General features: G+C 44.9%; 1 protein-coding gene across 1 annotated transcript in view; it reads left to right on the forward strand.

Moving 5' to 3' along the window:
• Positions 1 to 730: 730 nt before the first annotated feature.
• The window catches only part of LOC109879766 (ankyrin repeat and KH domain-containing protein 1-like), a 56340-nt gene continuing 30578 nt past the window's right edge, over positions 731 to 26492 (forward strand). Inside the window, 7 exon segments of the mRNA XM_031789721.1 lie at positions 731 to 1186; positions 13405 to 13558; positions 22639 to 22795; positions 25157 to 25304; positions 25485 to 25632; positions 25864 to 25892; positions 25894 to 26098. Of these exon segments, the coding sequence (XP_031645581.1) occupies positions 911 to 1186; positions 13405 to 13558; positions 22639 to 22795; positions 25157 to 25304; positions 25485 to 25632; positions 25864 to 25892; positions 25894 to 26098 (1117 nt within the window). The 5' untranslated portion in view covers positions 731 to 910.

Below are 26492 nucleotides of genomic sequence, written 5' to 3' on the forward strand. Positions count from 1 at the left end.
TGGAACTGTGTGAGGCCACGCAGTTGTGGGTATACAGGGAGTGCAGAAGGGGACTGATGACGCACCCTTGCCGGGCTCCCATGTTGAGGATCATTGTGGAGGAGGTAATGTTGCCGACCTTCACCATGGGGATAGCCTGTCAGGAAGTACAGGACCCAGTTGCAAAGGGAGGAGTTCAGTCCCAGGGTTGTGAGTTTTTTGGTGAGTTTAGAGGGCACTGTGTTATTGAAGGCCGAGCTGTAGTCAATGAACAGCATCCATTCTTGTCCAGGTGGGTGAGGGCAGTGCCATGGCGATTGCGTCGTCCATGGCACTGTCAGGGTGGTAGTCGAATTGGGGAGGAAGGGATGTGGTCTTTGACTAGCATCTCAAAGCACTTAATGATGATGGAAGTGAGTGCTACTGTTCAGTAGTCATTCAGTTCAGTTACTTTCCTACTGATGACCCTGTTTATGACGTTCCAAATATCATGTTGACATGACAATAAATGCCTGAAATATTCAAGTTTAAACCAATTTACTTTTTAATACCAATACCAGCGAAGCCACTGCACGTTGTGACGTTCGTTTTGAGAGACTCGTGATATTGGTAAACCTAACTGACGTCGCGTGCTTCTGCTTGAGAAGCACCAAGGTAAACGAATCATTGTCAGCAATATTTTGACGTCAACCAATGGCGAATTCAGTATTTTGTTTAGAGGCGGGATTTCTGAGAAACATTGAGCAATGGGTTAGGTTGTTAGCTAGAAAGTTAGCTAATGGCTGGGGGAAAGAGATCCTCCTCAACCCTCGCTTCGGGAGAGTTTCAGGATTCCCTGAAGTAAAAACACCCGAATATTCCACAAGAGATACCTCTGGATGAAGTTAAGGTCAACAATAACAACGCTAATATACGTATTGTCAAGATAAGTATGCAGGATGCAGTAACCGGGACGAGAATGCTGACGGACGCCTTCGAGGACGAGATCGACTCGGTGACTCCTCGCACCCCAGCGGTAGGGATGGGGGTAGGAGCAACACCAGGAGTCGGACTCCGGGGCATAGGGATTGGTGTGGGCGGAAAGAAAGTACGATTGTTTGGCGAGCCCGGTGGGCCTACTACAGATAGACTGGATTTCAAACTGGCTGCGGCTGCAGTCCTTTCCTCTGGTCCCGGATCCAACAGCGACGAAGACGAGGTTTCAGAGGTAACGTTAGCTAGATATATGCTAGTTAGCCAGCTAGCTAGCGCGAACGTTCATCTCACTGCCTAGCCAGCTAGTTAGCTGTGGGCAGCCACCCCCTCCTAGGCTGACGAAATAACATTATAAACAACTACGAATTTGCTTCAAACATGTCTCCAGATAACTCAATTGCTCATGGGTTGTCAGACATAAGGAGAATAATGCAAGACACCAACATAATTACACGATAACCGATGTAATGTTTTATTTATGCGGCGTAGGCTGTGACCACGGCCTAGTTCGGGTGGAAGCGATCATGCCATCGTCAGTGCTAGCTATTAAGTTAGCAATAGTATCGCAGCACAGATACACATTCTCAACTTCGGACACTGTACACACTGGTGGGAGAGCACGTATTCACACTGTCAGAACAAGCACGGGCTGTCAATCTTGCCAATATTAAAACTAGCTACAATTTTAAAGTAATGGTGCAATTACGTCACCTTTTATAAATTATATCACATTTAAATCCGACGGTCTTTCAATTCCTCAACACACGTTTTAGACAGCTAACGTTATTTGGCTAACTGTCCTAGCTAGTTGAGTGGTCGATCATCGGGCTGTCATAAATAAAGAATAGAGGGATCAGATGACACTGGTCTCAGCCTCACGAGGCAGTGCCAACTAAATGGCCAACTCCATATAACTGTCCTGCGTTGTAGCATTTTGTAACAGTCCCCTTTCAGAGTTGTGCCCAACTTTACATGTGTTGGTAGGCTTAACGGGCACCACCGTTGAGGTTGATACCTGACAGTTGAAAAGACATCGCGAGCTACAACATGGTCACACACAAACCACGAGTTCCTGTTCTGTCATCTGTAATGATGATAACACAACAGGTTCAACTCTAAAATCTTTCTCATGTGGATTAGTTCCCTGACACGTTTGCCCTCTGCTTGTTCACCACCAACCAATCAACATCCGCTTCCATGTCCAGTGAAGGTGTGACTTTTAAAGCCACACCTGTGGTTGCCCTGCCATACCATGCCCCACCATACCCTAACCTAACCTGTCTGTGGACTTGTGGTGGCCATGACACAATCAAGTTGTTGTCTGACTGACACATTGTTAACTGTCTGGCTATTCTGTCCATTTCCTACATAAGCACCATGCCTGCCTTGTCATTATAACTGTTGAAATGTAATTAGGCTTGCATGCCGTCATGTGACAGTCTATGGACTGTCACATGGAACACATTCTAGGATCATGTTTGCCTGGAAATCCAAAGTTGAATTGCATTGAATTCTACATCAGGTGAAAGGAGTGTTTGGATCAGGAAATGTTCCTCTCACGACCTGTACAAGCCAGCAAATTTATATTTAAACAGACCGGTTGTTACCGCTGTTGGTCATTTTTATGGTAGGAATGTCAGACAATATATCCACAGGAAAAAATAGTTAAATTACTTTATCAAAGTGCCGGAAGTGCGTTGATTTCTGTCACCTGAAGCATGTGCAGAACCATGTAAACACGAGCTCGGCAAGTATGCATGCTTCCGGTGACAGAAATCTGAACGCACTAGCAGCGCTTTGGGCAGTTGTCCTTTTACTTTCCTGTGGATACAATGTCTCATTCCTACCTGCGAAAGGACCAACCACACAGATGACTGGTAAAGTAAGCTGAAATATCATTTTATTCAACATTCTGGCTGATTGAGTTTGTGGAAATGTTCCTGATTCAAACATTAATTTCTGCCCAACATATAATTCAATCCAATCGGGTTTCCAGGCAAGGGTCACATCTGTGTGACCCATTTTGGAACGGCCAGACCAGACTATAACCTGACAGTGGCTCAGGGCTAGGGAGCCAAATCATGATAATATGGAAAATCAATCCACTAATAAGTTTCCCATACATTTCAACAAAGGGTTTTATTTATGCATGAGGCAGTGCCATTTTTTTCTGTCATGTTATAAGTCTGTCTGTCGTAACATGCACACCTGCAGAGAGCACTTTTCCATGTCATGGTGTTGGATAGATGGAAGCTGTGGAGCCTGGCATGTTAACATGGTGTAGACAGTACCTGTTGAGCTACCACCTACTAACCAAACCATAATCCACAAGTAAATGGTGAGCATTACGTCTGGAATGGATTTGAAGTTCTCGTGTTTCATTTGGGAAATGAGATGGTAGACGAGAGCAGGCAGCTATCTTTCTTGCTCTACCGTCTGTCTGGAATTGGTTGAGGCTGAATGTACAGTATATGTTTGATACCTGTGTTAAGTTTTGTGGCCTTTCTAAAAGGCCTTGAGGATATGGCTGAAAGGGAGGTATTGTTGTGAAATGTTAGCCTAGTGGAGAGCTCACTCCTGTGGGCTGCAGCTGAACTCTGAGCTCCAGGATTAAGCAGATGCCTTTCCAGGCCTTTCCAGCTCTCCGGATGCAACACAGTGCTGGGAACTGTAGTTTATTGATGGGCAGGAGTGGTGTCCATTGTTGTTTGTGAGTGCCTTCTTGGAACTACATCCCCCAAAAGTTATTGTTTTCTGCATTCCAGGTGTATAGCTACATTGCTCCACACAGACTGCTGCGAATCTATCTGTGGACTGCCAGTAGCTTTTCCTTACTGGTCCTCATCTCAGTATAGGAATACAGCTAAAGGCAGACTATTGACCAAGTTAGCTCTGTCCTCTGTTTTTATTTTGAATGCTGTTTGACAGTTGCAGGTGACACATTGTTTTCATTACATATCTTTGCATACTGTAGTGCTAGGAATGTGATCAGTTTGTCTTATTTAATATTTTTTTGTGAATTTGAAATGGTTTATTACCTGTTGTCTGAAGTTTAAACACATCATTAATGTTGAATTCACATCATTAATGTTGAATTCACATGATCTATTCCCTCATTTTATCTGCACTCCTGTCACGCTCCTCATAAATCTTTGCTAAGCAATGCTAGTAAACAGTACACTAGTTTGGAACTGGAACAGGTTAGCCGGCATGTTGTTGTGTACACAGACAGACACAAGCCCCTCTCTCCGGCCCTGACCTTGGGCAGCTGCAGTCCCAGCACGGAGCTGTGACGGGGGCCTGTGCTGTATGTACTGAATTTGCTGCATGCTGTTTCCTCCATGCTGCTGTTCTGTTCTGTGTTAAAGGTTCAGCTATGGGTTAACTGATCCAGGCACCAATACCGCACCCTCCTGGAGTACCTCTTCACAGCTACATACAGCCCCATAGCATACGGTCAAGGCAGACTTTCTAGCAGAGCTAGGAACTGATGGATATGGTTTTCAAATCAAGACCGTGGCTCGCTCTGTTTACACTACACTAACATCTCAGAGCCTGCTTGGCTTGATTGGCCCCACTCGAGAGAACCTTATGCAGGCTGGTGGTGTTGATATGGAACGGATGTCACTCCATGCATGTTTTTGAGATGTTTATTATGGAACACTTGTTTTGCTCCTTGACCCACATCGAAGTCTCGAGTCTTTTCAGTTATTACACACACAAAGCAACAAACTAATGTTTCTAGTCAAAAGACAGTTTTCGGTTGCAAATCCCCTTAAAGGGATCAGCATAACCACCATTTTAGAAAACATTTAAGGAGTTTGTACACTGAAAATGCTTGTTGTGAGGTAGAAAACTGAGATGGGAATCTGTGTCAGTCACAAGGCTACTACATAAAGGCCCTGGATCTCAGATGTTCCATAGCTAGGCTGGCCTTTTGCGCTCAGCTCAGGATAACTCACTGTACTGTACAGAGCCAAGCCATTCATCAAACAACGGTTCCAGACTGGAGAAACAGCATCTGTTCTCTCCCATCCCCATCAAAAATAAAAATGGCCTCTACACATTATCTCCATTTAAAAAATGTTTTTTTACCAACACCTGATCTATTTGATGACTACGTGTCTACCATTTGGTTTTGAAGTATTGAAAACAATTGATTTGAATGTTAAGTATTTTTATAATCACCATGAAAAGGTAAGAAGCGCTCATCGTTTCAAATAGTCTACGTATTGAGCAGCATATAACACTAAATAGCCGGACGAGTAGCCTATAAAAGGAACAAATTAATTATTTAGGCTATATTATTAGTCTAATTCAATTATTTGGCTGGCAGGAACATTCAGCGCTCAGCTTTTAAACTATTTTGTTGTATTAAATCATGATAGTCTATAAATTGCGCATGTAGGCTGTGACTTACTTAGAATTAAATCAAAATGAGACTGCTTTTGACTTCACTTTTAGGAACAAGTTTGGCCAGACTCTCTTGTGGCTTCAGCCTCATGCGGTAGTTCCTGGAGAGCAGGTCAGCAGTGGAGAATACCCTCTCCCTGCTTGCAGAGCCACTGGGGATGCTAAACACCCTTTGGGCCACTCTTGCCAGACCGGGCAGCGATGCGAGGTTGTCTTTCCATAAAGTGATAATGTCTTCGTCTGCTTTTCTTCTCATGGCCTCCGCGTCGGACTCCGCCTCCTCCGTGTCGGATTCAGCCTCCTCCGCGTCGGACGCCGCCTCCTCCGCGTCGGATTCAGCCCTCTCCGCGTCGGGTGCCGCCTCCTCCGCGTCGGGCGCCGCCGCCTCTTAGTCCATCATTTGTGTCCTCAAGACCAGTTGTTTTGAAGGCCTTGACCATGTTGCTTGCGCTGTCAGTCACCACTTGTATCAGCTGTCGCTGCACGTTCTAGTTCCTCAGGACACTTTGACATTTCTGCTAAATGGCCTCTGCTGTGTGGTGTCCTTGTATGTGCTTGTAGCTCAGCAACACCATGTGGCCTTTATATTTTCTGTCAATTAAACAAGTGACAAGCCCCCCACCCCAGGAAACTGTGCCCCTCCTTCTTTTAGTCCAAATGTCAGTTGACACAACGAAACCATCACCTAGTTGCAATTGGTCTCTCGGCTTGGCTTTGATTTGGAGGGAGTGGGGAATGAGGGTGTCTCTGACCATACTATAGCAAGGCGTTTTGTAGCCTGGTTGAGTTGCACATACAATGTACCGGATCCCTTCCCATTATCCTTTAGTTAGGGGCTCAAAGTCCAAGTAAACCATTTTGAAGCCTCCAATTTGCTCTTTATCTTTACGTCTTGAAAAGTAATATTGGAATGTGTCTTTATCCAGCAAAGTAAATTGCTGCGTCTCCTTCTCTGTAAATACAAATTGACTGACCCCAATTAGTCGACTGGTCGTTTGTTTGGTCGATCAAGTTATTTTTTGTTGAGCAGCATCAAATATATATATTTTTATGACTCATGACATCTGTCTCATTCACGCCCATCTCATTTAACTAGTCCATTGCGGAGGACGAGACTAGTCCATTGCGGAGGACGAGACTAGTCCATTGCGGAGGACGAGACTAGTCCATTGCGGAGGACGAGACTAGTCCATTGCGGAGGACGAGACTAGTCCATTGCGGAGGACGAGACTAGTCCATTGCGGAGGACGAGACTAGTCCATTGCGGAGGACGAGACTAGTCCATTGCGGAGGACGAGACTAGTCCATTGCGGAGGACGAGACTAGTCCATTGCGGAGGACGAGACTAGTCCATTGCGGAGGACGAGACTAGTCCATTGCGGAGGACGAGACTAGTCCATTGCGGAGGACGAGGGATGGCACAGTCCAAGAAGGGGAGTGTGGCTAATATGCACAATGCACGTCTCTCTCAGAATGTGTGCTCTCTCGTCAATGTGTTCACATTAATTGTTTCATAACTTAATTGTCTGAATTGTTTGCATTTGATTGTTAGTGTCTATCAACTCCCCATTACATATATCACCGGCAGTACATTTACCATAGACATTGTATATGAGAAATAGGAATTCATGGCAATTTTTGTTAATGCATTCATATTTATTATTATTATTCCTGTCTCTTACTGTTCCTGGAACAAAATGTTTTTGTATGATGTGTCTTTAGGTAGGCCTAAAGGTTTTTAGGTAAAGTGTAACTATCAAAACGGAAAGCTTCTTGGAAGAACTAAAATGTCAGGCCTATTGGTCCAAAATCAATTATAGCCTATTGTGTGTGTATGTATGTATGTGTGATATATATATATATATATATATATATATATATATAGTAGAACGAAAATGATAAGATTTTTGGTCTATAAATCCTTTGCTACAATGACAGTTAGCTAGCTACCCACCTCGTTCCTTTCTGTTAGCATGTGCATGTAGTACACCACCATGCTTTTGGGATACGTGTCTTTTCAGATTCCACAATGATTCTTTATTTGTAGACACTCTGTTGGTCCTCTTTGTAAGTCACCTTGATTTTGCACCTCTGTGTTTTATCAACTTCTTGATGAACTAAACTAAAGGTCGTGATTATTGGAGTTAGGTATGTTTGGTATTTTATTAGGATCCCCATTAGCTGTTGCAAAAGCAGCAGCTACTTTTCTTGGTCCACACAAAACATGAAACGGGACAGAACTAGATACATTTAGCTGGGAGGAAAGTGCGACACCAATCAGACCCCAGAGGATTGGAGCTGCCCATCTTGATCTAAAGTAACTCCCAGCACAGTGAATGCATACATTTTAAGTAGTGATGCACCGATATGACATTTTTGACCGATATCTGATATTTTCCTTGCCAAAAAAAAACAATACCGATAACCGATATAAAAAATTTTTGTGGCCTTTTTAAGCATTCTAGTACAGTTAAATAGTTTACACACACGCATGGACTCCAAGAGGCGTCACTACAGTCCCTTGTTCGAAACCAGCTCTAACCACTAGGCTACCTGCTGCCCCAGTACCAGTAAAACATAATCATAACCTATTTCTTTCTCTTACTTGCTGTGCTGTTTCGTTGTTAATTTTTTAAGTTTCATTCTCAACCAAGATTTCTCATACTATGGAATGCCGTTTGGGTCTTTGCGTGTCAAATAACACTATTTGACATGTCAAATAAGCTTGTTGACCAATCACGACCTGAATATGACTGTTCTTCCCCAAAAACATAGCAAACCGACATCTGTTTCAGTAGCTATAGTTAGCTAGCTAACTATATAGCTAGGTGTGATGTGAAATGACCCTAATTTATAAGACAGTTATTTGATTGATGGTCGGACCCATCGATGTGAAGCTAGCACAATAAGGATTAGCCACAATAATGGACCTTGCCGTTAGCCGTCAAAATAAAACTATAGCATAATTCTACTATTTGTATTCATTTGCAATGTCAACTATTTTCAGGTCTCTCCAGACATGTTCGATCAGGTTTTAGTCTGGCCTCTGGCTGGGCCACTCAAGGACATTCAGAGACTTGTCCCGAAGCCACTCCTGCGTTGTCTTGGCTGTGTGCTTAGATCGCTGTCCTGTTGGAAGGTGAATCTTCACCCCAGTATGTGGTCCTGAGCACGCTGGAGCAGGTTTTCATCAAGGATCTTAGTACTGTGCTCCGTTCATCTTTCCTTCGATCTTGACTTGTCTCCCAGTCCCTGCTGCTGAAAATCATCCTCACAGCTTGATGTTTCCTCCATGGCATTCAGGCCAAAGAGTTCAATCTTGTTTCTCACGGTCAGAGTCATTTAAGTGCCTTTTGGCAAACTCCAAGCAGGCTGTCATGTGCCTTTTACCGAGAAGTGGCTTCCATTTGGCCACAAAGGCCTGATTGGTGGAGGGTTACAAAGATGGTTGTCCCTTTAGAAAGTTCTCCCATCTCCACAGAGGAACTCTGCAGAGTGACCATGTGGTTCTTTGTCACCACCCTGACCAAGGCCCTTGATCAATGTGCCTTATCAAATCATGTCCAATCAATTTAATTTACCACAGGTGGACTCCAATCAAGTTGTAGAGACATCTCAAGGATGATCCATGGAAACAGGAGGCACCTGAGCTCAATTTCGAGGCTCATAGCAAAGGGACTGAATATTAAATAAGTTACCTGTTTTTTAATTTAAAAAAATAAAAAATGGCAAAAAAATGTTTTCGCATTGTCGTTATGGGGTAGTAGATTGAACATTTGATTTAATCCACTTTAGAATAAGGCTGTAACGTAACAAAATGTGTGAAGGTCAAAGGGTCTGAATACCTTGCGAATGCAGTGTATCTGAAGCCTTGGCTTGACTGAGTCTTCCTCAATGCCCAGACCGTGTCCTTAATAAGGCCTCTGTGCCAGTGTGAACGTGTCAAGCAGTTGGAGGGAAGGACTTGGCATCAGACCTGAAGAGACTCCTCAGTGTGTACGGAATGTCTAGGTCAACAAGTAGAAAAACTAACACAGGCCTGAGGCCTACATATAGGACAGGGACTCCTTCAGAAATGACACAGGTTTTGTTTTCCCTGTCCCTGCCTGCCCTTACAGATGTCCCGTAGTTCATGCTAGCCCTTACAGCGGTCCCGTAGTTCATGCTAGCCCTTACAGCGGTCCCGTAGTTCATGCTAGCCCATGCTAGCTAGGTCCCGTAGTTGTTTGACCTATAAAAAGTCGGTCCATTTAATAGGTCTAGAGCAGGATACCGATTTATTGGAAGACCAAAAAAGCAGATCCCGATTTAATCGGAGGATTTTATATATATTTGTAATAATGACAATTACAACAATACTGAATGAACAATGAACACTTATTTTCTTAATAGAATACATACATAAAATCTATTTAATCTCAAATAAATAAGGAAACCTGTAAAAGTGCCATGTAAAAGGCTAACGTTTAAGTTCCTTGCTCAGAACATGAGAACACATGAAAGCTGGTGGTTCCTTTTAACATGAGTCTTCAATATTCCCAGTTAAGAAGTTTTAGGTTGTAGTTATTATAGGAATTATGGTGCGTTGACTATTTCTCTCTATACCGTTTGTATTTTTTTTACCTTTGACTATTGGATGTTCTTATAGGCACTATAGTATTGCCAGCCTAATCTCAGGAGTTGATAGGCTTGAAGTCATAAACAGCGCTGTGCTTCAAGCGTTGCTAAGAGCTGCTGGCAAACACAGTAAAGTGCTGTTCGAATGAATGCTTACGAGCCTGCTGCTGCCTACAACCGCTCTATTAAATATTAGCTTAATTATAATATAATAAACACATACGAGCCTTAGGTCATTAATATGGTTAAATCCGGAAACTATCATTTCGACAACAAAACGTTTATTTTGGTGAAATACATTCCATATTTTATAGAACGGGTGGCAACCCTAAGTCTAAATATTGCTGTTACATTGCACAACATTCAATGTTATGCAATAATTATGTAAAAATCTGGCAAATTAATTACGGTCTTTGTTGGGAAGAAATGGTCTTCACACAGTTCGCTACGAGCCAGGCGGCCCAAACTGCTGCATATACCCTGACTCTGCTTGCACAGAACGCAAGAGAAGTGACACAATTTCCCTAGTTAATATTGCCTGCTAACAGGAATTTATTTGAACTAAATGTGCACGTTTAAATATATATATATATATATATATATATATATATATATATATATATATATATATATACACACACACACACACACACACACACACACACACACACACACACACACACACACACACAGTGGGGCAAAAAGGTATTGTCAGCCACCAATTGTGCAAGTTCTCCCACTTAAAAAGATGAGAGGCCTATAATTTTCATCATAGGTACACTTCAACTATGACAGACAAAATGAGAAAAAAAAATCCTGAAAAATGAATTTATTAGCAAATTATGGTGGAAAATAAGTATTTGGTCACCTACAAACAAGCAAGATTTCTGGCTCTCACAGACCTGTAACTTCTTCTTTAAGAGGCTCCTCTGTCCTCCACTCGTTACCTGTATTAATGGCACCTGTTTGAACTTATCAGTATAAAAGACACCTGTCCACAACCTCAAACAGTCACACTCCAAACTCCACTATAGCCAAGACCAAAGAGCTGTCAAAGGACACCAGAAACAAAATTGTAGACCTGCACCAGAATGGGAAGACTGAATCTGCAATAGGTAAGCAGCTTGGTTTGAAGAAATCAACTGTGGGAGCAATTATTAGGAAATGGAAGACATACAAGACCACTGATAATCTCCCTCGATCTGGGGCTCCACGCAAGATCTCACCCCGTGGGGTCAAAATGATCAAAAAATCTCAGAACCACACTAGTGAATGACCTGCAGAGAGCTGGGACCAAGGTAACAAAGCCTACCATCAGTTACACACTACGCCGCCAGGTACTCAAATCCTGCAGTGCCAGACGTGTCCCCCTGCTTAAGCCAGTACATGTCCAGGCCCGTCTGAAGTTTGCTAGAGAGCATTTGGATGATCCAGAAGAAGATTGGGAGAATGTCAGATGAAACCAAAATATAACTTTTTGGTAAAAACTCAACACGTCGTGTTTGGAGGACAAAGAATGCTGAGTTGCATCCAAAGAACACCATACCTACTGTGAAGCATGGGAGTGGAAACATCATGCTTTGGGGCTGTTTTTCTGCAAAGGGACCAGGACGACTGATCCGTGTAAAGGAAAGAATGAATGGGGCCATGTATCGTGAGATTTTGAGTGAAAACCTCCTTCCATCAGCAAGGGCATTGAAGATGAAACGTGGCTGGGTCTTTCAGCATGACAATGATCCCAAACACACCGCCCGGGCAACGAAGGAGTGGCTTCGTAAGAAGCATTTCAAGGTCCTGGAGTGGCCTAGCCAGTCTCCAGATCTCAACCCCATAGAAAGTCTTTGGAGAGAGTTGAAAGTCCATTTTGCCCAGCAACACCCCCAAAACATCACTGCTCTAGAGGAGATCTGCATGGAGGAATGGGCCAAAATACCAGCAACAGTGTGTGAAAACCTTGTGAAGACTTACAGAAAACGTTTGACCTCTGTCATTGCCAACAAAGGGTATATAACAAAGTATTGAGAAACTTTTGTTATTGACCAAATACTTATTTTCCACCATAATTTGCTAATAAATTCATTAAAAATCCTACAATGTGTTTTTCTGGATTTTTTTTCTTATTTTGTCTGTCATAGTTGAAGTGTACCTATTATGAAAATTACAGGCCTCATCTTTTTAAGTGGGAGAACTTCCACAATTGGTGGCTGACAATACTTTTGCCCCACTACTTGTTTTGATTTTAAGAAAGGCATTGATGTTTATGGTTAGGTACATTTGTGCAACGATTGTGCTTTTTTCGCGAATGCGCTTTTGTTAAAACATCACCCGTTTTAGTGAAGTTGAAGTAGGCTGTGATTCAATGATAAATTAACAGGCACTGCATGGATTATATGCAACGCAGGACAAGCTAGTTAACTACACATGGTTGATGATAGTAATAGGTTAACTAGGGATTTTGTTAAGATGAATTGTTTTTATAAGATAAGTTTAATGCTAGCTAGCAACTTACCTTGGCTCCTTGCAGCCACAATGTCCTTTTGATGCTGCACTCGCGTAACAGGTGGTCAGCCTGCTACGCAGTCTCTTCGTGGATTGCAATTTAATCGGCCATGCCGATTTAATCGGTCGACCTCTAGCTTGGTGGGACAAAATTTAATCTGTGGTTGGTCGCGTAATAGACATGACCTTTTCCTGGTCAGGTCACGCTTTCAGGAAAAACTTGAATCTTGGCTAAAAGTCTTCTGCATGCTTGGTTTCGGGTTGGCACCTAACCGAATGAGTGTGCTCGTATACAACCGTTAAAAGACCTTCGCTTGAAAAACCAGAAAAGGCTGCAATAGTCCTGTTTGTCCATCTCGAGATGCCGTAGCCAGTATACACTTCCTCAAAATAGTCAGAATTAATGTAAGATAACTCAGGAAATCGTTTATGCCAAGGCAGTCTTACTTGCTCAATTTAACATCTAACAAGTGAACAAATGTGCATGAAAATGATTAGTCTCTCGTTGAATGACAATAAACGCTTAATTGAAGAATCCCTAGAAGGGGTGTATACTTCGGCTACCGAAGTCAGCTTGCCTTGATGTTTTGTGTAAAAAAAACCTTGCTGAAGACTAAAACGTCACAATGTGGTCATAACATGTGGTCATAAATATATCCAGGTATGCAAATAAGTCTGGGTTTGCGGAGGACACCAGACAACCTGAAGAGCTGTGCTTGTTTACATTAGACTCCAGTCTTAGGTCTTATTTAACTCTGTTCATCAACAACTATGGATACAGATTTTTAAGCAATATAATATAATATTAGACATTTTTGGGGTCTGCTGCAGATCAAGATGCAACATGAAAAGTGAGTTGTCCCTGTCTGCTGTTATGTGATTTTATATGTTGTGCTTTGCTTCCACTTCTCCTTACCCCAGGTGGAGTCATTTATCTTGGACCAGGAGGACTTGGAGAACCCAATCATGAAGACGGCCTCTGAGTTGCTTTTGTCCAGCGCCACAGACGGGGTGGACCTCCGCACCGTCGACCCAGAGACACAGGCCCGCCTCGAGGCCCTGCTAGAGGCTGCAGGTACGACCTCTAAACCCTGACCCCCTGACCTAGACGCAGAGACCTAGGCCCGCCTCAAGGCCCTGCTAGAGGCTAGAAGTACGACTCTGGGCCCTAAACCTGACCCATGTTGTTCAGAACCCAACTGTGCCCAATCTCACTGTTCAGCCCTGTCCCAAAGTCAATTCAAACTTACTTCACCTTTAAGATTAAGGCCTAGTACCCCATCCAAACCAATTCTATCTAACCCTACTTGACACAAGGACCCCACCAGCAACCCCATTCCACCCTACCAGATCCCAGCTCGCCCCCTCTAGTACTTCCCACAAACCTGACACCTTGCCTTGCGGACTGTCACAGTTCTGTTTGATCCATTGAAGTAAACGTGTGGTTATCTGCATCTAACACAGCATAGCTGTCACCCACCATCCGACCACGTTAGATCACTGATTACTTCAGGGGAAGGAGGAAGGGAGGTGGTGTTTAAACAGGAGGAAAGCCAGGAAAAGAGATGTCCATGTTTCTAATGTCAACATGTGGATGTCTGTGTTAGTGTGTGCGCGCTCGTGTGTAGCCTACATGTGTCTGGCTCTTGACTGTTGTAGTGTAGTGGTAGAGCAGGTGCTTATGGGTGTAAGTGTGCGTGTGTTATATGAACCAGGGTGTGTCTAGGTTTTACGGTAGTTAACACAGGATTCAATTATATTAAAGCTTTTTGTTAAGTATCAACACAACACAAAATGCAAATGACAGGAACATGTCAATGTAGTTTTCTCTTCTCTGAGACACAGGCCGTGTCCAAAATGGCACCCTATTCCCTATCCCACAGGTCTATGGGTCCTGATTTAAAAAGTAGTGCACTATATAGGGAATGTGCTGCCGTTTCGGACGCAGTTTCTGAGCTGCATTAATGATTTATTTCACCAAGTCAATTGAGAACCAATTCTCATTTAGATTGACGACCTGGCAGAGATGCATAACAGTACAACAGAGAACAGGACAACACACACTACCACAAACATGGAACACACTGTATACAGAGAACGGGACAACACACAATACCACAAACATGGAACACACTGTATACAGAGAACGGGACAACACACAATACCACAAACATGGAACACACTGTATACAGAGAACGGGACAACACACAATACCACAAACATGGAACACACTGTATACAGAGAACGGGACAACACACAATACCACAAACATGGAACACACTGTATACAGAGAACGGGACAACACACAATACCACAAACATGGAACACACTGTATACAGAGAACGGGACAACACACAATACCACAAACATGGAACACACTGTATACAGAGAACGGGACAAATACATAAAATATACAACGTTTACAAAAAGAATATATACACTTATATATATGCATACAGTTGAAGTCGGAAGTTTACATACACCTTAGCAAAATCTATTTAAACTCAGTTTTTCACAATTCCTGACATTTAATCCTAGTAAAAATTCCCTGTCTCAGGTCAGTTAGGATCACCACTTTATTTTAAGAATGTGAAATGTCAGAATAATAGTAGTGATTTATTTCTGCTTTTATTTCTTTCATCACATTCCCAGTGGGTCAGAAGTTGACATACACTCAATTAGTATTTGGTAGCATTACCTTTAAATTGTTTAACTTGGGTCAAATGTTTCGGGTAGCCTTTCACAAGCTTCCCACAATAAGTTGGGTGAATTTTGGCCCATTTCCTTCTGACAGAGCTGGTGAACTGAGTCAGGTTTGTAGGCCTCCTTGCTCACACACACTTTTTCAGTTCTGCCCGCAAATGTTCTATAAGAATGAGGTCAGAGCTTTGTGATGGCCACTCCAATACCTTGGCTTTGTTGCCCTTAAGCCATTATGATCAAACAGTTCTATTTCTGTTTCATCAGACCAGAGGACATTTCTCCAAATAGTGTGATCTTTGTCCCCATGTGCAGTTGCAAACCGTAGTCTGGCTTTTTTATGGCTGTTTTGGAGCAGTGGCATCTTCCTTGCTGAGCGGCTTTTCAAGTTATGTCAATATAGGTGGTCCCTGTGTGGTCCCATGGTGTTTATACTTGCGTACTATTGTTTGTTCAGATGAACGTGGTACCGTCGGGCGTTTGGAAATTGCTCCCAAGGATGAACCAGACTTGTGGAGGTCGGCAATTTTTTTTTCTGAGGTCTTGGCTGATTTCTAGGGGCCTTGAAATACATCCACAGGTAGAACTCCAATTGACTCAAAGGATGTCAATTAGCCTATCAGAAGCTTCTAAAGCCATGACATCATTTTCTGGAATTTTCCAAGCTATTTAAAGCACATTCAGCTTAGTGTATAAACTTCTGACCCACTGGAATTGTGATACACTGAATTATAAGTGAAATAATTTGTAAACAATTGTTGGAAAAATTACTTGTGTCATGCTCAAAGTAGCTGGACTAACTGACTTTACGAAACTATAGTTTGTTCACAAGAAATTTGTGGAGTGGTTGAAAACGAGTTTTAATGACTCCAAGTGTATGTAAACTTCCGACTTCAACTGTGTGTGTGTGTGTGTATATATATATATATAACATTTTATTTATTACATACACACACATATGTGGATACGCCTTCAAATTAGTGGATTCGGCTTTTTCAACCATACCCGTTGCTGACAGGTGTATTAAATCAATCACATAGCTATGCAATCTCCATAGACAAACATTGACAGTAGAATGGCCTTAAGAGCTCAGTGACTTTCAATGTGGCACCGTCATAGGTGCCACATTGAAAGTCACTGAGCTCTTAAGGCCATTCTGTCCAACAAGTCAGTTTGTCAAATTTCTGCCCTGCTAGAGCTGCCCCAGTCAACTAAGTGCTGTTATTGTGAAGTGGAAACTTCTTGGAGCAACAACGTGAAGTGGTAGGCCACACAAGCTCACAGAATGGGACTGCCAAGTGCTGAAGCGCATACAAATCGTCTGTCCTCTGCTGAAACACTCACTACCGAGTTCCAAACTGCCTCTGGAAGCAATGTCAGCACAAGAACTGTTCGTCTGGAGCTTCATGACATTTGTTTCCATGGCCGAGCAGCCGCACACAAGCCTAAGATCAATACAACGGGTAGACCTTATAGTGAAATGCTGACTTACGAGCCCCTAACCAACAATGCAGTTAAAAATAAGGACAAGAATAATAGATAAAAGTAACAAGTAATTAAAGAGCAGCAGTAAAATAACAATAGCGAGACGATATACAGGGGGGTACCGGTACAGAGTCAATGTGCGGGGGGCACTGGTTAGTTGAGGTACTATGTACATGTAGGTAGAGTTATTAAAGTGACAATGCATAGATAACAATAGAGTAGCAGCAGTGTAAAAGGGAGGGGGGGGAATGCAAATAGCCATTTGATTAGATGTTCAGGAGTCTTATGGCTTGGGGGTAGAAGCTATCTAGAAGCATCTTGGACCTAGACTTGGCGCTCCGGTACCGCTTGCCGTGTGGTAGCAGAAAAAACAGTCTATGACTAGGGTGGCTGGAGTCTTTGACAATTTTTAGGGCCTTCCTCTGACACAGCCTATTATATAGGTCCTGGGTGGCAAGAAGCTTGGCCCCGGTGATGTACTGGGCCGTACGCACTATCCTCTGTAGTGCCTTGCGGTCGGAGGCCGAGCAGTTTCCATTCCAGGCAGTGATGCAACCAATCAGGATGCTCTCGATGGTGCAGCTGTAGAACCTTTTGAGGATCTGCGGTCCCCATGCCACATCTTTTCAGTCTCCTGAGGGGAAATAGGTTTTGTTGTGCCCTCTTCACGACTGTCTTGGTGTGCTTGGACAATGTTAGTTTATTGGTGATATGGACTCCAAGGAACTTGAAGCTCTCAACCTGCTCCACTGACTTTGGAGCAGTGGAAGCGTTTTCTTGGAGTGAATAATCCCGCTTCACCATCTGGCTGTCCGACGACTGAATCTGGATTTGGCGGATGCCTGGAGAACGCTACCTGCCCCGATGCATAGTGCCAACTGTAAAGTTTGGAGGAGGAGGAATAATGGTCTGTGGCTGTTTTTTATGGTTCGTGCCCCTTGTTCCAGTGAAAGGATATCTTAATGCTACAGCATACAATAAATGGTTTGTTGAGATCCGTGTGGAAGAATTTGACTGGCCTGCACAGAGCCCTGACCTCAACCCCATTGAACACCTTTGGGATGAATTGGAATGCTGACTGCGAGCCAGGCCTAATCTCCCAACATCAGTACCCAACTTCACTAATGCTCTTGTCGCTGAATGGAAGCAAGTCCCCTCAGCAATGTTCCAACATCTAGTGGAAAACCAGACGAGTGGAGGTTGTTATAGCAGCAAAGGGGGACCAACTCTATATTAATGCCAATTATTTTGGAATGAGTTGTTCAATGAGCAGGTGTCCACATTCTTAAAAAAACGTAACTATTTTTAAATGATGAATCCCCATTAGCTGCCTAAGCAGCAGCTATTCTTCCTGGAGTCCAGCAAAGTTAAGGCAATTTATACAATTTTAAGACCATTTCAATACATTCACAGATTTCACAACACACTGTGTGCCCTCAGGCCCCTACTCCACCATTCCCACATATCTACAGTACTAAATCCGTGCGTATGTGTAGTGTGTATGTTATTGTGTGTGCGTGTGTCTGCCAATATTTGTGTTGCTTCACAGTCCCCGCTGTTCCATAATAAAAAAAATGTCATCTGTTTTTTAAATCTAATTTTACTGCTTGCTTGTGGTCATCTAGTGTATAGTCCTATGTTGTTGTTTAGGTGGAGTTATGGATGAATGAAAATCCTTTTTATTTTGGTTTAACACCATTTTGACACATTCACCCAATTTATTTCTAGAAGACTATGTTTTTTCATATACCAGATGGGTGCAGTGACATGGTGGTTTACAGGTGCAGTGACGTGGTGGTTTACAGGTGCAGCCGTAGTAGTACCTGGTGGTTTACTGGGTCAGCCGTAGTAGTACCTGGTGGTTTACTGGGTCAGCCGTAGTAGTACGTGGTGGTTTACTGGGTCAGCCGTAGTAGTACCTGGTGGTTTACTGGGTCAGCCGTAGTAGTACCTGGTGGTTTACTGGGTCAGCCGTAGTAGTACCTGGTGGTTTACTGGGTCAGCCGTAGTAGTACGTGGTGGTTTACTGGGTCAGCCGTAGTAGTACCTGGTGGTTTACTGGGTCAGCCGTAGTAGTACGTGGTGGTTTACAGGGTCAGCCGTAGTAGTACCTGGTGGTTTACTGGGTCAGCCGTAGTAGTACCTGGTGGTTTACTGGGTCAGCCGTAGTAGTACCTGGTGGTTTACTGGGTCAGCCGTAGTAGTACCTGGTGGTTTACTGGGTCAGCCGTAGTAGTACGGCACCCTTGGAGCAAATTGGAGTTAAGTGCTAAAGGACATGTCGACAGATTTTTCACCTTGAATGCTCGGGTATTCGAACCAGCAACCTTTTGGTTACTGGCCCAACGATTTAACTGCTAGGCTAGCTGCCGCCCTAATGAGAAACATTCACACTGGGTTAGTGCAGAAATACCACAATAACAGGAGGCAAAAATGGCAACAATGCAGACAATGATCAGCAGGCATATTGATCAGTCAGCAGATCAGGTAATGTTTTTAAAGGAGTGTGGTGGCTTGAATGTGTCAAGTCTGAAGGTCTTATGCAGCTCGTTCCAGTTGTTGGCGGCGAAAACTGGAATGATTGATGGCCACAGGAAGTGCTGGGCTTGGAATGACCAGTACAATGCCTCTACCAGAGAGCAGGTTACTATTGGTAGTTGAGGTAGAGGGGGGACTTGTAAGTAAATTGGTACCAGTGGTTCTGGTGTCGTGTATGTAACGAGGGCCAGTTGACCAGGGTGTAAAGGCCACAGTGATAAGTGTTTAAGGGGGCACTGGTAACAATATGGTAAAAGACAAGTTGTTTTGGGGGCAAGCCTGTAAACGACATCGTCATAGTCCAGGATTGGCAGTATGGTCATTTTTACAAGGGTGTGCTTGGCAGAGTGGGTGAAGGATGTTCTGTTGCGGTTTAGGAAACCAATTCTAGATGTAAATTTTAAACTATAGGTGGGTGATGTGTGTATGGAATGAGGTTGAGAATGTTAGGAGAGTAGGCATGTTGAGGTAAGTTCCGGTTGAAGAGCATGCATTTCCCTTTTTTGGTATTGGTAAGGTCAGAGAAGGTATGTTGGATGTTAAAGCTATGTTGTAGGGTGGTTACGTGTTCAGGGAGGGGCCAGTTGTGTACAGGATAGTGTAATAAAGGTGGATGAGGGTCACCAGAAGCATGCGCAACATTCTTAATATACACTGAGAATAGGGTCGCCCCTACAATCTATCTTTGTGGAACTCCTGTACATACAGCCAGTGGGTTAGAAAGCAGGCCCCTTGGATTGTACACGGCCAGATAAATAATTTTCAAACTAGGCTAATCCTCAGAACCATAGGTCGCTGACTGTGTTGATCAGGATGCAGTGGTTAACAGAATCAAAGGCTTCGGCCAGATCAGTAAAAAACAGCCGCACAATACTGCTTGTTGTCAAAAGCCGTGGTGATGTTGTTGAGACAGGACAACACGACAATCAACCACCCAGACCTCAGCCCTCCACTACTTGCCCTGCCTGCCCGCCTGGGGAAACATTGTAAAATCCTTCTGACAGCCAGGTGTCGGCTAAGTTTTTAGACTCACTCACACAGTGGTGATATAAACACTGACTGGCTGGACCCACCCACTTCTAAACTTTTCTGGTACATAGATGGTGCCGTACCTTATGGCTGCTGTCTTGAGCTCTGAACCCAATGATTCTTTTGGTGTTTTTTTTTTTTTGGGGGGGGGGGGGGGTTCTCTTGCTAGCATGCTCTCACTTTGTCCCTTGTTTCATGTCAACGGACACGCACACAGTTTTGGCTTGGCTGGCCTCCCTGGATGGGAAGTGTGGCTTGGTCCTTGTGAAAGAGGTCCTTCAGTATGTTAACGGAACAAAATCAGTTTTTTCCCTCCTGCCTGCTTCTCTCTCTTGCTCTCCTCCCTCCCTTCCCTGCATCTCGGTCCTCTCCCTCTCTTCTGCTGGCTTTCTCTTCCCTCCCTCTCTCCCACTCACACACACTCGTGTATGACATTCCTCCTTTTCTCCCTGCTGTGCCTTTCTTGTCCAACACCTTCTACACACAGCAGCCCCTACCCTTCAGGCCCTTAGCCAGCCCCTACCCTTCAGGCCCTTAGCCAGCCCCTACCCTTCAGGCCCTTAGCCAGCCCCTACCCTTCAGGCCCCTAGCCAGCCCCTACCCTTCTGGCCCTTATCCAGCCCCTACCCTTCAGGCCCTTAGCCAGCCCCTACCCTTCAGGCCCTTAGCCAGCCCCTACCTTTCTGGCCCTTAGCCAGCCCCTACCCTTCTGGCCCTTAGCCAGCCCCTACCCTTCTGGCCCTTAGCCAGCCCCTACCCTTCTGGCCCTTAGCCAGCCCCTACCCTTCTGGCCCTTAGCCAGCCCCTACCCTTCTGGCCCTTAGCCAGCCCCTACCCTTCTGGCCCTTAGCCAGCCCCTACCCTTCTGGCCCTTAGCCAGCCCCTACCCTTCTGGCCCTTAGCCAGCCCCTACCCTTCTGGCCCTTAGCCAGCCCCTACCCTTCTGGCCCTTAGCCAGCCCCTACCCTTCTGGCCCTTAGCCAGCCCCTACCCTTCTGGCCCTTAGCCAGCCCCTACCCTTCTGGCCCTTAGCCAGCCCCTACCCTTCTGGCCCTTAGCCAGCCCCTACCCTTCTGGCCCCTAGCCAGCCCCCTAGACACTAGGCACCCGCCAGCACCCTAGATACTAGCCAGCCCCCTCGACACTAGCCACCCCCTACGCCCCTAGACACTAGGCACCCCCCCTAGACACTAGGCAGCCCCTACCCCTAGACACTAGGCAGCCCCTACCCCTAGACACTAGGCAGCCCCTACCCCTAGACACTAGGCAGCCCCTACCCCTAGACACTAGGCAGCCCCTACCCCTAGACACTAGGCAGCCCCTACCCCTAGACACTAGGCAGCCCCTACCCCTAGACACTAGGCAGCCCCTACCCCTAGACACTAGGCAGCCCCTACCCCTAGACACTAGGCAGCCCCTACCCCTAGACACTAGGCAGCCCCTACCCCTAGACACTAGCCAGCCCCTACCCCTAGACACTAGCCAGCCCCTACCCCAAGACACTAGCCAGCCCCTACCCCAAGACACTAGCCAGCCCCTACCCCTTCAGGTAGCACCCTAACCCATTGCTTAGACTCTCGTGTAGCCCCCAGGGGTTAGATCTGTGAGACCTGGGTCAGTCGGTGCAGGACATATGTCTACGTTTTCACCTAGCTTCTCAGGGGGAAAGGTGGAAATACTTTCACATTACTTCATGTGAAAATGCCTCGAGACCAAGACGTTTGGACATATAGACATACAAGGAGTGTACAAAATATTAGGAACATCTTTTGCCCTCGGAACAGCCTCAATTCGTCGAGGCATGGACTCTACAAGGTGTCAAAAGCGTTCCACAGGGATGCTGGCCCATGTCGACTCCAATTCTTCCCACAGTTGTCCAGTTGGCTGGATGTCCTTTGGGTGGTGGACCATTTTTAATAAACACAGGAAACTTTTGAGCGTGAACAACCCAGCAGCGTTGCAGTTCTTGGCACACACACACACTCACACTCACACTCACACTCAATGTCTCAAATGTATTACGGCTTAAAAAAAACTTCTTTAACGTGTCTCCTCCCGTTCATCTCCACTGATCTGAAGGGGATTTAACAAGTGACATCAATAAGGGATCATGGCTTTCACCTGGATTCACCTGCTCAGTTTATTTAATGGAAGAGCACTATGTGTCATGGTTTGTACACTCAGTGTATATACCCAAGACTGTTAAGCTTGTCAAATCTGTTTTCCTGATTTGGATCTAACCCATGCTTGTGTTGTGTTTTGTATTTTTTGTTATGAATGCTGCTACTAACATTGGATTGGATTGGCTGTGGCTGGACTTGCCTCTACGATCACCTGCCTGGCTTCTTTGGTGTGGTTTTGCCCCCATGCCTGTGTTTCCTGTGATGACCTTTAACCCGGAAGGCATTGGTAAACTGTCAACTGCGGATGGTAAAGCGTTTGCAGATCCCGAGGTGCTGCGGAGGCTGACGTCGTCAGTGAGCTGTGCCCTGGACGAGGCGGCTGCCGCCCTGACGCGCATGAGAGCAGAGAACACACTCAACGCTGGCCAGGCCGACAAGTATGTATCTATCCCAGTCCATCTATCAATACATGAGAGCAGAGAACACACTCAACGCTGACCAGGCCGACAAGTACATTTGAAGTCGGAAGTTTACATACACCTTAGCCTAGTGCATTTAAACTCAGTTTTTCTAGTAAGAATTGATTCTAGTAAGAATTCCCTGTCTTAGGTCAGTTAGGATCACCACTTTCTTTTAAGAATGTGAAATGTCAGAATCATTGTTTATTTATTAATTTATTTCGGCTTTTATTTCTTTCATCACATTCCCAATGGGTCAGAAGTTTACATACACTCAATTAGTATTTGCTAGCATTGCCTTTAAATTGTTTAACTTGGGTCAAACTTTTTGGGAACCCTTCCACATGCTTCCCATATTAAATTGGGTGAATTTTGGCCCATTCTTCCTGACAGAGCTGGTGAACTGAGTCCGGTTTGTAGGCCTCCACACTTTATCAGTTCTGCCCACAAATGTTCTACAGGATTGAGGTCAGGGCTTTGTGATGGCCACTCCAATACCTTGACTCTGTTGTCCTTAAGCCATTTTGCCACAACTTTGGAAGTGTGCTTGGGGTCATTGTCCATTTGGAAGACCCATTTGCGACCAAGCTTTAATTTCCTGACTGATGTCTTGAGATTTTGTTCAATATATCCACCACATTTTCCATCCTCATGATGCCATCTATTTTGTGAAGTGCACCAGTCCCTCCTGCAGCAAAGCACCCCCACAACATGATGCTGCCACCCCCTGTGCTTCATGGTTGGGATGGTGTTCTTCAACTTGCAAGCCTCCCCCTTTTTCCTCCAAACATAATGATGGTCATTATGATCAAACAGTTCTATTTCTGTTTCATCAGACCAGAGGACATTTCTCCAAATAGTGTGATCTTTGTCCCCATGTGCAGTTGCAAACTGTAGTCTGGCTTTTTTATGGCTGTTTTGGAGCAGTGGCTTCTTCCTTGCTGAGCAGCCATTCAGGTTATGTCGATATAGGACTAATTTTACTGTGGATATTGATACTTTTGTACCTGTTTCCTCCAGCATCTTCACACGGTCCTTTGCTCTTGTTCTGGGATTGATTTGCACTTTTCGCAAAAGTACATTAATCTCTAGGAGACAGGAACGCGTCTCCTTCCTGAGCGGTATGACGGCTGCGTGGTCCCATGGTGTTTCTACTTGCGTACTATTGTTTATACAGATGAACATTGGGAAATTGCTCCCAAGGATGAACCAGACTTGTGGAGGTCGGCAATTTTTTTTCTGAGGTCTTGGCTGATTTCTTTTGATTTTCCAATGATGTCAAGCAAAGAGGCACTGAGTTTGAAGGTAGGGGCCTTGAAATACATCCACAGGTAGAACTCCAATTGACTCAAATGATGTCAATTAGCCTATCAGAAGCTTCTAAAGCCATGACATCATTTTCTGGAATTTTCCAAGCTATTTAAAGGCACATTCAGCTTAGTGTATAAACTTCTGACCCACTGGAATTGTGATGCACTGAATTATAAGTGAAATATTTGTAAACAATTGTTGGAAAAATTACTTGTGTCATGCCTAAAGTAGATGGACTAACCGACTTTACGAAACTATAGTTTGTTCACAAGAAATTTGTGGAGTGGTTGAAAACGAGTTTTAATGACTCCAACCTCAGTGTATGTAAACTTCCAACTTCAACTGTGTGTGTCTACCCCAGTTCATATGTCAATACATCTGTCAATACATGAGAAGAGAACAACGCTGGCCAGGCCGACAAGTATGTGAGACAAACTGAATATAGCAGTCAATATCTGAATGTCAATCAATGTATTACTGCCGTGATCAATATGGTACCCGATCAAACAGTTCAGTCAAGCATCATATGTCTGGTAGTTTCTCTCAGTAATAAAAGAAGTGTGATTATGAGCTGTGTGTGTGGCAGTAGTTGTGTGTGTGTTTCTCAGGGGTGTGTGTTCTCGTCATAGTGGCAGTAGTTGTGTGTGTGTTTCTCAGGGGTGTGTGTTCTCGTCATAGTGGCAGTAATTGTAGCAGTCTGGTTACGAAGTGTGGTGTGTGTGTGTTTGTTCTCCTGTCACAGTGGCAGTAATTGTACCTGTTTGATTACGAAGTGTGGTGTGTGTGTTTGTTCTCCTGTCACAGTGGCAGTAATTGTAGCAGTCTGGTTACGAAGTGTGGTGTGTGTGTGTGTGTTTGTTCTCCTGTCACAGTGGCAGTAATTGTAGCAGTCTGGTTACGAAGTGTGGTGTGTGTGTTTGTTCTCCTGTCACAGTGGCAGTAATTGTAGCAGTCTGGTTACGAAGTGTGGTGTGTGTGTTTGTTCTCCTGTCACAGTGGCAGTAATTGTAGCAGTCTGGTTATTTTCAGCCGTAGTCTAGCAGAGGCGTGTTCGGACGGAGACGTGAACGCCGTGAGGAAGCTGCTAGACGAGGGGCGGAGCGTCAACGAACACACTGAGGAAGGGGAGAGTCTTCTCTGCCTCGCCTGCTCTGCTGGATACTATGAACTCGCACAGGTGTGTGTGCGTGAGAGAGCAGTGTGTCTGTCGCAAGTGTGTAATCAACCTTTTCGAATAAGTCATTTCAGTAACTTCTGTGAAAGGTGTCCTCTTTTTGCGGGTAATGTCAGAATGCGGTTCAGTCCCCCACAATCTCTACAGCATACAGCTCTGACCCCTACTGTGATTGGTTGTTAGGTGCTGCTCGCCATGCACGCCAACGTGGAGGACCGGGGGATTAAAGGTGACATCACTCCCCTGATGGCGGCGGCGAGCGGCGGTTACGTCGACATCGTCAAGCTGCTCCTGGTCCACGGGGCTGACGCCAACGCACAGTCCTCCACCGGTACGAATACACACATTTCTTTATCGTTTTCCATCTGCCTTGCTCAATGTGCGTCTAGTTATTTCTTGTCATCATTTTTGTCCAAACCAAAATGTTTAGATTTCTGCTTGGACAATATGTCCCTATTCACCATCTCGGCCCCCATCTCGGCCCCATCGAGTTGCATTACATCTAAACATCACTAACACACGTAACACAGCCCTGACGTATGGTCTCTCTCTCCCTCTGTAGGTAACACAGCCCTGACGTATGCGTGTGCTGGGGGGGTTTGTGGATGTGGTGAAGGTTCTCCTGAAGGAGGGGGCCAACATCGAGGATCACAATGAGAACGGACACACCCCTCTAATGGAGGGGGCGAGCGCGGGCCATGTGGAGGTGGCCAGGGTTCTGCTGGAGTACGGCGCCGGGATCAACACACACTCCAACGAGTTCAAGGAGAGCGCCCTTACACTCGCCTGCTACAAAGGTCTTCTTCATTTCTCGTCGGAGTATTCAAGTGTTCCCTTTGACTGTTTATTTAGATGTTTTCATGTGGCGCTTGCTCACATCGCCCCCCCAATGTAACCTTCATAGTCTCAGACAACAAAATAATAGTTTCTGCTTCTCTCTCCTTCCCCCGCCCGCCCTCTCTCCTCTGCTCTCTCTCTCTCTCTCCTCTGCTCTCTCTCTCTCTCCTCTGCTCTCTCTCTCCTCTGCCCTCTCTCTCTCTGCCCTCTGCCCTCTGCTCTCTCTCTCTCTCTCCTCTCTCTCTCCCTCTCTCTCTCCTCTGCCCTCTCTCTCTTCTCTCCTCTGCCCTCTCTCTCTCTTCCTCTGCCCCTCTCTCTCTCTCTCCTCTGCCCTCTCTCTCTCCTCCTCTGCTC

This window comes from Oncorhynchus kisutch, linkage group LG15 (genome assembly GCF_002021735.2).
Source record: "Oncorhynchus kisutch isolate 150728-3 linkage group LG15, Okis_V2, whole genome shotgun sequence".
NCBI lineage: Eukaryota > Metazoa > Chordata > Actinopteri > Salmoniformes > Salmonidae > Oncorhynchus > Oncorhynchus kisutch.